We start from the raw sequence: 16,627 nt of genomic DNA, 5'->3' as shown, positions 1-16,627 counted from the left end.
CACTTTATTTACAGGTCAGATACGGATATGAACTCATCACCAGCATCTACTGTGGGCTGTAAAATGCTGATTACCACAGTTATAATCCACTCAAGTACCACCGGCCTCAAAAAAATCAGGGACGCGTCTAATATTTTTTTTACGAACACTGGAAAAATTCCCCTCTTTTTAAAGACTTTCCAAGACTTTCTAGATGGTTGGCAACCCTGGGCACCACAGCTTAGTACTATGCCGGTATTCTTCGCTAGAAGCAATGCTCCTACAACATTGCCCAGGGCCACACACGTTGCATGGATACAGATCATGCTATAGCCCCGTGACATTGCAAACTAACGGTAGTTAATGTGGTCTTGTGAATTGTAAATTGCAGCAACCCAAGGACCACAAGAAATTCAAACTTCCTCGATGGCAACTTGTGGGTCTCACTGTGACATTATTCACTGCCAGTAGTTTGTGAAGTCGCAGCACTATACTGGGATATTCATGGCAGCAAAAGCAACTCTTGTGTCAGGGGAAGAGGAGAAACCACTCAGTGGCTCCGAGGGACATATCGCAGTGGTGCCTGTACTGAGTGACCACTGTGCGGTGACCGCTTCCTCCCCTCCCTTTGGTCTTCAGAAAGATGGCGGCGGCCCAGGGTGTCACGTGACTCGGAGCGGCCAGTAAGCAGCGGCCACATCAGAGCGGCTATGGCCGGAAGTGAGCTAGCTTGTGATGGCCGCCGGTGCTGTGTGACTACCGCCGCCGCTTTGTGTCCTGTTCTCTGGTGCCTCCATGGCTCCTCGGCTGCTGCTTCCTCTGGCTCTGCTGCTGTTTGTCTGCGGCTCCGTGAGGCCCATCTCCTTCCAGCTGCCGCCCAACGGCCGCAAGTGCTTGCGGGAGGAGATCCATAAAGATGTACTTGTCACCGGGGAGTACGACGTGTCAGAGCCGCACGGCCAGGGCCAGGTCCGCCTGAAGGTAAGGGAGCGGGGATATCGCGCAGTGCACCCCGTCCCCCTAGGTATACACGGGGCGACCATGACATTAACCCCTTCAAGGCCAGGCAGGCTTCATTTACCCCCCCCCCCCTTATCTGGTTTTGTCCCCGCCTTCCAGGAGACAGAGCCGTCCCCCCGACAGCCGAGCCGCACGAGGGCTTGTTGGGTGTCAGACGAGTTGTATTACGTATCATATGATCTACTGGAAAACTTCTGAAACTACAGGGATCTGACATGATAAAAAAGCGCCAGTTTGCCCGGTGCAATTAAAAAGCATATGATCGTTATTCTGTGGGTAAGTGCGATATTTGGGGTTCTGACCCACAGAATAAACATCACATGCTTTTTTTTTTTTAATTTAAATTCTTTATCACATGCTTTTTTAACTGCACTGTGAACTTTTAATTTCAATGGGAGCCATGCCTGCAGTTACAGGCGCCGACCACTACACTGAGGCCGGCGCTGAGACTTCTACATACATAGTAACATAATATGTGAGGCCGAATGAAGACAATGTCCATCTAGTTCTGCCTGTTTTATCCTCCTATGTTGTTGATCCAGAGCAAGGCAACCACCCCCCCCCCCCCCCCCCCAAGAGCAGGAGCCAATTAGCCCTTTTGGGGAAAAAATTCCTTCCTGACTCCCTAATGGCAATCAGACTGTTCCCTGGATCAACCCCTAATAGTTCCTACCTGCCTGTATACCCGGATTAACAAATAACCTAAGATTTATATCCTGTAATATCCTTCCTCTCCAGATAGACATCAAGTCCCCTTTTAAACTCCTCTATGGATTTTGCCATCATCACATCCTCAGGCAGAAAGTTCCACAGTCTAACTGCTCTTACAGTAAAGAACCCTTTTCTGTGTTTGTGATGAAACCTATCCTCTAGACGTAGCGGATGCCCTCTTGTTACCGTCGCAGTCCTGGGTATAAACAGATCCTGGGAGAGATCCTTGTATCGTCCCCTCATGTACTTATACATGGCTATTTGGTCGCCTCTTAGGCCGCCTGCAGACGGGCGGAAATTCCGCCCTTGGAAGCTGCCATAGAATTGCGTTAGCAAATGCAATCCTAGGCAGACGGCTGCGGTTTGTCCGTGTGAAATCTTGCATGGCAAACAAACCGCAGCATGTTTTATTTCTCTGTGGGGCTCGTCAGTGCCCGGCTGCCGGCTCCGGTCTGCGTATGCGCCGGCTGCCCAGCAAGCTGGCACATCAAACAGCCGGAGCCGCGGGCGCAGGTGAGTACGCGCTGTGCTTGGGTCGGGTCCCGCGCCGAGAATCCTCACAGCCGGATACGACCCGCTCGTCTGCAGGCGGCCTTAGCCATCTTTTTTCCAGGGTATATAATCCCAATTTTGATAGCCTCTCTGGGTATTCCAGTCCCGTCATCCGATGTATTAGTTTAGTTGCCCTTCTTTGAACCCCCTCCAGTACTGTAACATCTTTTCTGAGCACCGGTGTCCAGAACTGTGCGCAGTATTCCATGTGGGGCCTGACAAGTGTCTTATATAGTGGGAGGATAACGTTCTCGTCTGTTGCCCCTATACCTCTTTTAATGCACCCCAAGACTTTATTAGCTTTTGCAGCAGCTGACTGGCATTGGTTACTCCAGTTTAGTCTACAATCCACTAATACCCCCAGGTCTTTTTCCATATCACTTTCCCTAGCAGTACCCCATTTAGTGTATATTGGTATTTTCTGCTCCGACCTCTGTGTTGTTGCGGCGCTGACAGCATGTGCCCGCTCAGCTGATCGGAGTCTGGGGTGGTGAACCCTAGCCAATCAACTGTTGATGACCTATCCTGATAATAGGTCATCAATAGTATTATACTGGAAAATCCCTTTAAAGGAGATGTCCCGAGGCAGCAAGTGGGTCTATACACTTCTGTATGGCCATAATAATGCACTTTGTAATGTACATTGTGCATTAATTATGAGCCATACAGAAGTTATAAAAAGTTTTATACTTACCTGCTCCGTTGCTGGCGTCCTCGTCTCCATGGTGCCGACTAATTTTCGCCCTCCGTTGGCCAAATTAGCCGCGCTTGCGCAGTCCGGGTCTTCTCCTCTTCTCTATGGGGCTCCGTGTAGCTCCGTGTAGCTCCGCCCCGTCACGTGCCGATTCCAGCCAATCAGGAGGCTGGAATCGGCAATGGACCGCACAGAAGCCCTGCGGTCCATGAAGATAGAGGATCCCGGCGGCCATCTTCAGCAGGTAAGTATGAAGACGCCGGACCGCCGGGATTCAGGTAAGCGCTGTGCGGGTGGTTTTTTTAACCCCTGCATCGGGGTTGTCTCGCGCCGAACGGGGGGGGGGGTTTAAAAAAAAAAAAACCCGTTTCGGCGCGGGACATCTCCTTTAAGGCTTCACATGAGCGTATGCTCACTGCGTATTACATGCTCATTTTTTGCACGCATAACACGCAGTACCCATCTATCATAGACTTTAACTGTGCCTCTCGCACACTGCGCAAGAAATACGGGCACAAACAAATGGCAGCGTGCTCTATCTGGGTGCTATCTGTTGGGGTAGAGCGACCTCTGCTTGTGAGCCCCTCCATAGACCCTCCATGACCACTGGATGTATATTTATGTGATGCGGTTAGGAAGTGGTTAAACAACTGATGGGTCAAGTGGTTATCAATTTATCCTGTCGGGCTGCAATTTTTTTTTTCTGTGGTTCAGAAAGTCGCCAAAAACGGTGCGACTGCGCCTGTAGAGGGCACCTGAGAAGGAGCGGGATATATTAGGCAGCAGGTGAAGTCCAGGCTGACGGTGATGAATGGGTTAGAGCAGCTCCAAAATGGCCATTCTTCTGGGGTGTTCCCAGTATGCAGTGACTAGTACCTACCACAAGGTGGTCCAGAGAACCAGCAACAAGGTCATGGGTGCCCAAGGTGAGGGAAAGCTGGACCATCTGCTCTGGTCCCACAAAAGAACTGCTGGAGTCCCAACTGTTGAGTAACTTGCTGCGACCGAGAGTGCCAGAACACGCAGAGCATGGCAGCTGGATAGACTCTTGCCAGGCAGAGCGCCCATGCTGGCTTCTTACCATTTGAAGGTACCTATAATGGGCACATGAGCATCAGAACTGGGGCAACGAGCAATGGAAGGTGGCCTAGTCTGATAAACCCCGCTTTCTTCTTCTTCACTATGTGGATAGCCGGGTGCGTATTTGTTGGTTGCGTGGCGGAGAGATGACAGCGGGACGCACTAGAAGACAAGATAGTGGAGCAGCGGCACGCTCTGGGAAGCCTTGGGCCCTGGCATTCATATGGATGCTACTTGGACACATATTACCCACATAAAGTACAATTGCCATGGAGGGCTGTACTCAGTCTGTAACAATGTTTCACTAGGTGGTACATGTCAGAGTAACGCTTCTGTAAATGCTGGCACTCAAGGTTCCCCAGCAGAGCATTACCCCACACATCACACGGCCTCCGCCACTTTTTCCGTGGCTTCACCACAAGCTGTGGGAGACTTACTTGAACCGGCTTCACATGGGCGATAAAATCGCACAAGATTTGTGTGTTTTGAGATGCACAATTATGAGCTCTATTCTTTTGAATGGGGTCACACACTGGAGCAGCATGTTCTATCTGGCTGCATGATCTCACATCACAGCCCCATTGTCTTCAATGGGGCTGGCGGCAGCAGCGCCAGCCCTACTGAAAGCAATGGAAGATCACTGCAGCCCTCTGCTGCGCCTGTGACAGCCACACTGGAGGATCTCTGAAGTGAGACGAGCCTGTATTAGTATTTCACAGTGGCGAGCACGATATGGGGGTGGGATTCACGGCCCCATATCGCGCTCGCCCGTCTGAAGTTAGCCATAGGGCCAGTGTTTTTTTGAGGTGTACGTTGTATTTTAATAGCACCATATAATGAAGAAAAAACAAAAAAAGGAGGTGCTATTTTTGGGGAGGTTTTGTTAATACAATGTTCGCGGCATGGTTAAGATAAAATGTCTGCTTTATTCTAGGGCTTTTACAGTATACCGCAATACCAAGCAGCATCCTGCAATCTTTTTCTGGGAGGGATCATCGAGAAACCGAAGGAACCCCCACTACCCCGCTCACCCTGTCTGGCTATTTAAATGCCATCTTTAGTTGGCCCACAGCATCTAACCAGTTAATGGCCGGACTCTGAGTTATCACGGATACGTGGCTGGGTGGCGGCTGTATTTTTGTATCTTACAGCCGCCATCCGCTGTATATGCAGCAGACTTGGCTCCCTACTAACCTCGCCTAACCTGACGCTTATGTCAGACTGCATGAGAGAGTTAGCACACAGGTTCAGCTTACCTCCCTGCGCTGTTTGCTCAATTAAACATGGACCATATAACTCGCTCAGACTGTCTTGTCTAAATTATTACCTTTTTATAATAATTGATGCAGATATCCAGGTGGTTCCAAAGGATTCATTTCATCCCTACTTGATGTGATATAGAAATATAAATCGCCCAGTGGTATAGAAGAGATGTATGTTATAGTGAGAGATTACACCCAACATATCAGAAGACAACTATGCATTACCAATATACACAGAAATGTAATCTGTCCTCAATAAAAAGAGAGCCTATGACTGCTAACTATATATTCCCCATATACCTGGGACGGTATGATCTTGCCAGACTGTCTGGTGGTGGGGGAATATCTTCAGATGGTGGTGTGCTGTTGCTCCAGCATCTACACTAGGGGTGCCTACTACAGGGCGTCATGTAGAGGAAGGTATCCTAGTGGGGGTCTTGCTGTGCAGTTTCGATGGGGCCTTGGTTTCCTCCTGCTGTGTGAGAATTGTATCAGCTGCATCCTTGTCCTTATGAGCCCCCAGCTTGGGCCACACGGTGACTTTTGGACATGTTGAGTTGCACGACCAAAGATCACTGTGTAGCCCTGCTACCTCACTCTCACATTCAGGTCTATGGCGTCACGTTGTGAGTTGCCGTTGCCATGTAGTCCTATTCTTATCTTCCAGGCATAAGCAGGGACTGGAGATGCACACTGTCAATGTTAAGGACCAGTGGTCTGGCTCTCGGGGTCACACAATAACCTGTGTGCTGTGCAGTCATGAATGATGGATTGTCCTCTCATTTGCTTGTAGATCACGGACTCCTCCAACCACATTCTCTACTCCAAGGAAGATGCCACTAAAGGGAAGTTCGCCTTCACCACAGAAGAGTATGACATGTTTGAGGTTTGCTTTGAAAGCAAACACCCTGCAGGTGGGTAGATAGGTGAGCGGTGGCTGTGGGATGATATCGGGACCACTCATGAGTGTTTCTCTGCTTCCAGGTGCTGGGCGAGTTCCAGATCAAATGGTCATTCTGAACATGAAGCATGGCGTGGAGGCCAAGAACTACGAAGAAGTGAGTTCATATCCTGTGCCTCATACAAGGTCATGCATGGTGTCGCAGGGGACATCTCTCCTAAGCCCTAGCCCACCTTCTTTACTGCTAACTTCATCTGCCCCCGAATGAAACGTACAAATTTGGTTAAAGGAGATGTCCCGAGGCAGCAAGTGGGGTTATACACTTCTGTATGGCCATAATAATGCACTTTGTAATATACATTGTGCATTAATTATGAGCCATACAGAAGTTATAAAAAGTTTTTTACTTACCTGCTCCGTTGCTAGCGTCCTGGTCTCCATGGTGCCGACTAATTTTTGGCCTCCGATGGCCAAATTAGCCGCGCTTGCGCAGTCCGGGTCTTCTGCTGTTCTCTATGGGGCTCCGTGTAGCTCCGCCCCGTCACGTGCCGATTCCAGCCAATCAGGAGGCTGGAATCGGCAGTGGACCGCACAGAAGAGCTGCGGTCCACGAAGATAGAGGATCCCGGCGGCCATCTTCAGCGGTAAGTATTGAAGTCACCGGACCGCCGGGATTCAGGTAAGCGCTGTGCGGGTGGTTTTTTTAACCCCTGCATCGGGGTTGTCTCGCGCCGAACGGGGGGGGGGTTTAAAAAAAAAAAAAACCCGTTTCGGCGCGGGACATCTCCTTTAAGTCGTGACTTATTCCTTTCAAGCTCCACTTGTTGGCTCTCACAGAAACGTGGCTTCAATAAGTTGGTCTGACCTATGGTGGTCAACGCTTTTCTTGAAACCCAGCCTAATATCGCACTTGTCAACGTGTGTTTTGCCCGCAGATGTGAGGCGTTTTCATTAGAGATGAGCGAACGTGTCCGTTACGGACACATCCGCACCCGGACACCGGCTTTAGCGAACACTGCAGTGTTCGCGCGTAAGTGTCCGGGTGCCGCCGGGGGGCGGGGAGATGCGCGGCGGCGCGGGCGGCAGTAGCGGGGAACAGGGGGGAGCCCTCTCTCTCTCCCTCTCCCCCCCACTCCCCGCCGCACCCCCCCGCGCTGCCACGGCGGCCCCCGAACTTTTTCGCCCGAACACCGAGGTGTTCGCAAAGTTCGGTGTTCGGGCGAAAAAGGGGCGGGGCCGAACGTGTTCGCTCATCTCTAGTTTTCATGCAAAAAAACTCCTTGCATCACTTCTTTGAAATTCTTATCTGGCGCTTGTTTCATGCCCGTCAAAAATCAGTGCATCCGAGCAGTACCCCCTCCACCCTGCTGTTAACACCTTCCCTGCCGCGATCTATGTAGTTCGCGGCATATAAAGGGTTCACAGAGGGAGCATCGGACACTCGTGATAAAATCGCTGAGAACCTGACGTGTTACTATGGCAATAGGACGCCAGATACAGGTGTCCTGCATTGCCATGGCCTATGATCGCTATAACAAGCGATAAGGCATTGCAGGACCGAAGTCCTACAATGCTTTAACATTGCGATCATAGGTGGGATTGTACAAGTCCACTGCAGGGACCTAAACGGTGTTTTAAAAAAAAAAAAAAAAAAAAATCAACACTTTTTTTTTTGTGCTCCCCCCCCCCCCCCCCCATATTAGCATAAAGATTTATTTAAAAAAATTAAAATCCCACATATTTAGTAGCGTCGTATCCATAACGACGCGTACAATAGATTTAACACTCTCTTTATCCTGCATGGCAAAACGCGAAAGAAAACCCCCAAAAAACTGAGGCAAAGGCTTTTTTTTTCATGTTGTCTCCCAAAATACGCAAAAAAATGAACAAAAAGCCCATATGTACCCCAAAATGGTACAAATAAAAACTACAGCTCGTATCGCAAAAAATACGCCCTCACAGAGCTCCGTCCATAGAAAATATAAAAAAGTTACCGTATATACCGGCGTATAAGGCGACGGGGTGTATAAGACGACCCCCCAACTGTCACCTTATACGCCGGTAATATAGTGTAAAAAAAAAAAAATCATTACTCACCTCCCCCGGCGTTCTGTCGCGCTCCGGCAGGATGTAGCTCGCTCCTTGTCCACGACGCAGCATTGCTTTCTGAATGCGGGGCTTGGAATCCCCGCCTCCAGAAAGCTAATACACACGCCGTCAGCCAGTTACAGCCATTCAATGACAGCATTGAATGGCTGTGATTGGCTGAAGGCGCACGTGACTTCAGCCAATCACACTATTCAATGACATCAATTCAATGGCGTGTGTATTAGCTTTCTGGAGGCGGGGCTTCCAAGCCCCGCATTCAGAAAGCAATGCTGCTCCGGGGACGAGGAGCGAGCGACATCCTGCCGGAGCGCGACAGAACGCCGGGGGAGGTGAGTAATGATTTTTTTTTTTACACTTTTTTTTTGGTATTACCGGCGTATAAGACGACCCCCGACTTCAGAGCAGATTTTTCGGGGTTCAAAAGTCGTCTTATACGCCGGTATATACGGTATAGGACTTTGCAGTGATTTAGAAAATAATTACCAAAAAAAAGTTTTTTTTTATTGTGGAAAAGCCTAAAAAAATATAAGAATTTTGGTATCATTGTAATCGTACCGACCCACAGAAAAAATGTATTGTCATTTATTGTTGTATCATTAATGCTGTAAAAAAACCCCGCAAAAATCTATGGCAAAATTGATGTATTTTCTCTTCCTGCTATCATAAAAGTTTTACAATATAGTCTATGTACCCCAAAATGGCACCAATAAAAACTACAGTTCGCCACGCAAAAAACGAGCCCTTATATGGCCGCGCCGACGGGAAAAAATAAAGTTATGGCTTTTGAAAAATAGGGATAAAAATCCGCCAAAAATCGTTGCGTCCTTAAGCCCAAAATAGGCAATGTCCTCAATGGGTTAAAAACAATGGGCAATGCTTTCTGAGGAACAGAAAAAATAGGACATGCAGCATTGTGAGGGAAAACATTGCTCATGTGTATGGCTTCCTTCAAAAGAAAAGAGTTCATATTCGCTAATCTCGCAACGCTCTTGTGAGTGTAGCCTTGTTTTGAATCTTGTTTTCCTACTGTACAGTTTACAGAAAAAAACCATTTAGACACAACGATTATCGCTCAAAAGCCATCTTTTGAGTGATAATTGTTGTCTAAACGCGCTGCCATCCCGCACTGTTCGTGCACTATTTGTTCATCGCTGATCTCTAGCAAGCTAGAAATCACTAATGACTGTTATCAGCGCCTTATGCTGATTCCCTCAACGGGCGGTGCTGATAGCATTCTTTCAGCTGGTATCCCGCTGGAACTTCTCAGCAGGATACCAGCTATACACTCTGAGAACGAAGCAGCTGTCTGCATATACAGCTGCTTTGTTCTCAGTTATGAATGGTGTTCCACTCTGCCTGCATTGAACCCTTAAGTAGCTAATTAGCTACTTAAGAGTTATGCAAAGATGATCAACTCAAGACTGTCACTCAAACTGTCGTACAATTCAGTGTAAATGCACCTAAACTCAAATAATTTGCTTATTGCTAAATGTGAGGACACTTCTCTTCTACTAGATCATTTGGCCGTGTTTGTACTGTTTTTGTACTGTACTATAGAGCATCAACTTCTATCCTGTATGTTCCATTCTATTGGGCTTGAGTGTTCTGTTCTTTCTACACTGGATGGTCAGAGGGGTATAAATTGTTGCCTGAACTTCTCCTTGCCTTTGGGATTCTTCAGGGTTCAGTCTTGGGTCGTCTTCTCTCCACACAGCCCCTGTTCGGCATGTTGGTAGCCCTGATAGAACCGGAGCTACAGCCGTTTAAAATAAAACAAGCTCTGTTCATCCAACTCTGCAATGTCATTTTCCTACAGAACAGTTTGTGAAAAACTGCTGGGAAGCTAATCATCCTACGATTATATTCAGGAGCAGTCGATCCCTTAATTGGGTTGTCCAGGGTTAGAAAAACATGGCTGCTTTCTTCCAAACACATCGCCACCCTTGTCCATAGGGTTGTGTGTGGTGTTGCAACTTGACTCCCGTTCACTTCAATAGAGCTCAGGTGCAATACCACACACAACCCTATGGACAAGGGTGGCGCTGTCTTTGGAAGAAAGCAGCCATGTTTTTCTAACCCTGGACTACCCCTGTTAAGTTTCCTAATCCGACTTCTTTCCTTTCATCTTCCCCATCCCTTCTACACTTATTCCTTGGAGCAACATCCCTTCATTCAACACTTGTGCCCCAATGCAATTCATAAGTGTGCATGCTGCTACTGGCTTGTACAGCTTTATGTATGCTTCCGTGTGTTGTGTGGGGTCCATGACTGACGTACAAAGTGAGCATGCTTTACCTTTTATCTCTAAAGTGAGCAGGGCCCCCATGTCTCTTGTTTCAGGAGCTAACTATTTTACCATGTCTGCTTCCTAATGGTACATGTACCCTCCTACATGTAAAGTGCTGCAGAATATGCTGCCGATGTATAACTAAAGATGAAGGCGCTCTTGGCCATCGCATTCATTCTAGTGTCCTGTCTTTTAGATTGCTAAGGTGGAGAAGCTGAAACCCCTGGAGGTTGAGTTGCGGCGTCTGGAAGACCTGTCAGAGTCCATAGTCAATGACTTCGCCTACATGAAGAAGAGAGAAGAGGAAATGAGAGACACAAATGGTGAGATCTCGCCCTGCAGTATGCTCCTCCCACTTTGCCCCTTCCTGCCCTGTACCCACCATTCGATATCTGATGGGTTTGTCTCTTTTTAGAGTCCACCAATGTCCGTGTGCTCTACTTCAGCATCTTCTCCATGTGTTGTCTGATGGGACTGGCTACCTGGCAAGTTTTCTATCTTCGACGCTTTTTCAAGGCAAAGAAGCTAATTGAGTGAGCAGCTTGGGGTGCTGCCCTGGGTCCTCTATTCAAGCAGTGTCAATATTTTGGGAATTTATTGTAGGACTGTTTTCCAGCTTCCCCACAGCAGCTCCTGGGTTTCTAGTGAACATCTTAGGTCTGTATGAATCCTCTGGGGCTCTCCCTGGGCAGATTACTCTCGCCCCTGTTCCCTGGTGTGCGATGCTCTGAATATCCTGCTGTACATTTTGGATACACATTTTTCACATTAAAAAGAAACGTGGGTGAAATTTTTGTCTGGTCCCATTTTTGTTCTGGTAACTTGGAGGTGCTGTGTGGTCCTTGAGTGTGTTACTCCCAGGAATGGGGGGCATTGTAGATGTGCACTGACCCAATGAAAGGTACATTTATGACTTAGCGGGCTGAATATGTCTCTATAGGCATTTGTCTTTGGGACTTCTGTCAGGCCTGTTGCTCAGATGCCTTCTGGTGTCAGGGGCTAAGGCCAAAACAAAGCTAGTCAGGCGCTTGTGTCAGCCCTCAACACTCTGTACTCTCACCTCTTTAAGGGCTCCTTCACACTAGCAATCACAATATCGCCGTGGCAAAATCACATTTTTGTTCACGTGATTTTTGAGCGTCGGTGATGCTTGTTCCTGAGAATCCTGCATCGCTGCTGCCTGGGGGTTTTTTTGTTTTTTTCCTTGCGTGAAAAACAATAGGAGTTAAACACGTTCGTGCGATCTAATAAATCGAAGGCTCCATAGGAAAACGTGGGGGGGAAAAAAAATTGCAAAGCGCAGAAAGATGGGACATGCTACGATTTTTCAAATCTAGCAACATCGCAGGATGGAAAACCTCTCAAATGGCAACGAAACTATTGAAAATCACTTTCATAATTGTGCTTTTTCACTCACTCTTGCACCTGTGTGTTTTGTTTTTTTTCTTGCAAGTGTGAAGCAGCCCTAAGTCCTTGTTCTCTTTTCTGCTAAACTCATTTTTGTCCACTCAAATGAAATTCTATCCTATAACCACAGGGCAGGCACTGTGAAAACAGAATCACAGGTGCATTAAAGGTTACATACAGAGTAAATGAACACAGAAAAAAGGTGTGGGCAGAAAATGCACACGAATGTATACATATGTAGAAAATGTACAGTCTAATTACCAAAGGATTATTGGAAAAATATTGTGAAAATTACATCCAATGACAACACTAATACCATAGAGGGAACCCTAAAAATCAAACCACCCTTCATACAGCATGGATCACTGTAAAAGACTCACAATGTATAGCCACAAAAACAGGGAAAATGGCAGAGTACATAAACGGGTGTTTATTGGCAAACTGTATAACGTTTGTATAGTTATATGTTCGTTGCTATATATTATCCCACTTCTGTGGTTATGATTGTGGGTTCTATCCTAAGACATTCTTTTACCTATATAGGGTTATGTGGTTGTTGAGGATTTCAATTGTTTGACTTTTCTTACAGAATTGTAATTAAAGCCTTTTTTTTCCCCCTTGCCTGACTGCCTGTCACACTCTGGAGGTCCCAATGTACACATAGGCCCCCTGCACATGGGCGGAAATTCCGCGGTGGGATTTCCACCACTGGAAGCCTGCATAGGATTGCGTTAACAAACGCAAACCTATGCAGACGGCCGCGGTTTGGCCGCGCGGCATGACCTATTTCTGTGCAGGGCTCGCAGAGCCCCGCACAGAAACGTCACTCACCTGGCTCCGGTCTGCGCATGTGCCGGCACATGAAAGAGACGGAGCTGCGGGCGCGGGTGAGTACACGCTGGTCCCTGCAGGCGCTCGGGTCGGGTCCCGCCATCAGATCCAACCCGCTTGTCTGCAGGCGGCCTTACTATAAAGAAAAAAAAAATCAAGCACTTAGGAGTTGTCTGAATCGAATGAATTTTGTGTGATTGTAATGTTGATATAAGTAGGTGATTACAATATCAGAGCAAAAGGATACATTACTGAACATTTGAACTGGTACCCTCCTGGGCTAACTTTTTAGCATTGGTGCAATATGTGATACAGGTGGGCGTGGAGGCATAAAGATTGTGTATGGTATCCTGTGGCGTATTTGTTCACACTTGCTCTAACTGAGCTTCTAGATCATGCAAACTCGTAGGCTGTTGAAGTTGGCATCCTAAATCTCCCATACATGTTCTATTGGCAAAATATCTGTCGACTGGGTAGCCATGGAAGTGTAGCAATGTTGTGGAGGCATGTGACATCTTGGTTGTGTGCGGCCGAGCATTATCCTGCTGGAAAATGCCTCTTGGAAGCCGCCATGAGAGGAACACATGTGGCTGCAGGATATCCTGGACGTATTGCTGAACTGTCATTGTCCCTCTTACCACTGCTAGGGGGGATTTGTTGTAGGCGATGGCTCCCCCAGGCAATAACACCAGCAGTAAAGGCAGTGTACTGCTTCACAGCAAGGGCAGGATTGAGGCGCTCACCCCTAGATCTCCAGATATGAACATGGCTGTCCGTGCCCACACTAAACCTAGGTACGTTACTGAAGGCAACCTGGTTCCACTCCCGTCGTTCACAACACCATTGCAAATGGAGGTGACGTAAGTGGGTGTCAAATGCAGTACACATAATGAGTGCAGTCAGACCGAGTGTCCTTCATCCAAGCGCCCGGAAATGGTTCCACCAGACACAGGGGCCTGTAACGATGGTGCCACTTGCCTCTGGTTGGCGAACAAAGAAACAGTTGGAACTGCTCATGCTTGTCGGACGATCAGATGATCGACTCTACTGGTGATCTGTTGAGGGTATCTTGAGCCCTGTTGCCGTGTGTGTCCTCATTCCTAACAGTCTGGTCAGAATAGCCCAGACAGCTGACAATTTGTCTATACGACCATACAGCTTCCCGCATTCCAATAGTGCGCCCTTTCTCAAACGCCTGTTAACTAGCAAAATTTATGTGTCGTAGAGGTGTGTCTACTGATTAACAAGCTATACACAAACTGGCCCATTACACAGTGGGTGGGATATAGACTCCCAAGATTATGAGACCCCACATGGGCAAATAGATATTCGCCATCCAGATTAACCGACAACTGGGTGTTGCCCCCCCCCCCAACACACACCCACGCATACCCACAACTGAGGCATTTCTGCATCAATAAAGATAACTCGCGCCTCGTAAGACCCATTTCTGCGCAATGATTATCGTTCAAACGATGTCTTTGAGCGATGATTGTTGCATGTAACTGTGACAATTGTTTACTTTTTGGTCCGAATGATGATTTTTAGGTGAGCATAAAATCCATTGTTTGACTGGAGCGCTGATAGCAGGGACCATACATGTTCTCCATGGGAGTGCTGATTACATTGTATTCAGCTTGCAGCACTGAGGCGGAACTAAGGAGCTGTATGCAGAGAACAGAATACCTGCTGTTCTCTGCATAAAGCTCTTGGAGGCTCATTTGCATGCAAATGAAGGTAATAAACTGCTAATGGGCATTAGTGCCCATTAGCAGCTTGTGCAAAAAGATCGCTAAAACGTCAATCTCCCTATCTTTTGAACGAATTTTCAGTGGATCAACTTTGCATGTAAATGGGCCTTTATTCTTGGGGTTGGGTGTTTGCCCCAATGATGGGAATTGAAATGTTTCTCTTGGAGACTAATAATATGAGGGGATTTTCTTATAGTATGCTTGCCCAGGACAGAAATGTGAAAGTTTGCTGTAAATTCCGCAGCATTTCCACATCCAAAACAATCACAATCCGCACCACTGGTGCCCACTGCTGATTTCAGAATATATAACTCCTAAGTCTTTGGTTGTCAGCGCACACTTTCTCCTGGTACCCGGCCACCTGTACTGAGTGCAGCGCCACTAGTGGAGTGATGCGGTGGTGCACTCACTAGAGGCCACCAGGTGAAGGAGTGTGCTGACGGCCAGAGGTAAGCAAGGTATCTGCTGAAATTCGCTGTGGCTGTGCAGCTGAATTCCAGACAAAAGCCATACCAATGGTGTCAATTTTGACTGTTTTGGCTTTGAAATGTCAGCCCCATGTAAACTACTCCCAAGGTAGGAAAAGTAGAAAGCTGTTAAACATAAGAAAAGTGCAACACCAGCGCAGGTAGGTGGTAAAGACTGGGAGGTGCATAGGTCCTTGAGTGCCATAAGTCTAATTTGTCACCAATAGAAGGAGTGCAGATCTATGAGGGTAATTTAAGTTCTAGCTTGTTTACAAGAGCTTGAACTTTAGTAGGAATGTCCGATGTGTTACTTTGCACTGCTTAAAAAAAAATTCTAGTCATGGCTGCTTTCACTCCTGTGTTAGGGCTCAATTTCGGATTTCTGTCCCTCTACTGTTTTTGAGAGAAATTTAAAAAAGGTGTTTTTTTTTTCTTTTTCTTTGCTTTTTTCCCCCAAATGATTTCAATGGGATTTTTAAAAAAAATGGAAGTGCCTCTGATGGAAACCCTGAACTGAGCCCTATCTCGGTTGTGAAAGCAGCGTAACCACCTTGTTATTGTTAGGACATATTCCCCCTCCTGTATTTTTGAATTTCGTACAGAGATTTTTTGGGGTAACTGTGTCGGGAGGCTTTATCTTGGTCACACAGGCCGCTAAAATCTCCATAAAACTATCCATATGTCTTCTTTAAACAGGTATCCTCACAGCTGGAATATATACAAAGTGTAGGGGTCCTAGCAGGAGAACCAGGATCTTGTGCTATGAATACCCCAACTGTGAATAAGTTGGCCAAGGTATTGTGCGGTGTACTGCATGTAACCTCTTTCTTTCATGTTGCACCGTTCACTGCGGTAAGAGGCAGACATTGTGGTTGTCAGAGCTTCGCCTGTGAGGCAGAGAAACGCTGTGTGTAATGGCAGCCTAAGGGCGCCCACCCACTGGCGTTTTTTTTTACCTGCGTTTGCGTTTTTCCTGCACAGGCATAGAGATAACATGTGTTCCTGTCCACTGGCGTTTTTTTTTTTGGGCCGTTGCGATTTTTAACATAGGAACTGTCAGTTGCATATGTGTCCTTATTTTTCTCTTAATGCACCCATGAATGTCAATGGAAATGGCGCGAAAAAGCCGCGAAAACGCAGCGAAAAACGCGCCGAAAACGCTGCGTTTTTCACGCACGGAAATCGCAAACGCCAGTGGGTGGGCGCCCTTACACTATTGCTTTGGACAATGGAGATTTGGACAAATTAAAGGGGTTGTCCCGCGAAACAAAGTGGGGGTATACACTTCTGTAGGGCCATATTAATGCACTTTGTAATGTACATTGTGCATTAATTATGAGCCATACAGAAGTTATTCACTTACCTGTTCCGTTGCTAGCGTCCTCGTCTCCATGGTGCCGTCTAATTTTCAGCGTCTAATCGCCCGATTAGACACGCTTGCGCAGTCCGGTCTTCTCCGTGTTGAATGGGGCTGCTCGTGCTGGAGAGCTGCTCCTCGTAGCTCCGCCCAGTGACGTGTGCCGATTCCAGCCAATCAGGAGGCTGGAATCGGCAATGGACCGCACAGAAGACCTGC

General features: G+C 47.4%; 1 protein-coding gene across 1 annotated transcript; it reads left to right on the top strand.

Moving 5' to 3' along the window:
• The first annotated feature begins 682 nt into the window (after positions 1–682).
• On the top strand, positions 683–11,385 carry TMED10 (transmembrane p24 trafficking protein 10). Its single transcript, XM_066607660.1, has 5 exons — positions 683–960; positions 6,092–6,212; positions 6,283–6,356; positions 10,792–10,918; positions 11,011–11,385. Exons 1-5 carry the CDS (start codon positions 775–777, stop codon positions 11,130–11,132), a joined length of 630 nt encoding a protein of 209 aa, XP_066463757.1. The 5' UTR covers positions 683–774; the 3' UTR covers positions 11,133–11,385.
• The last annotated feature ends 5,242 nt before the right edge of the window (positions 11,386–16,627 follow it).

This window comes from Eleutherodactylus coqui, chromosome 6 (assembly GCF_035609145.1).
Source record: "Eleutherodactylus coqui strain aEleCoq1 chromosome 6, aEleCoq1.hap1, whole genome shotgun sequence".
NCBI lineage: Eukaryota > Metazoa > Chordata > Amphibia > Anura > Eleutherodactylidae > Eleutherodactylus > Eleutherodactylus coqui.
This window is presented reverse-complemented; position numbering and strand designations above follow the sequence as displayed.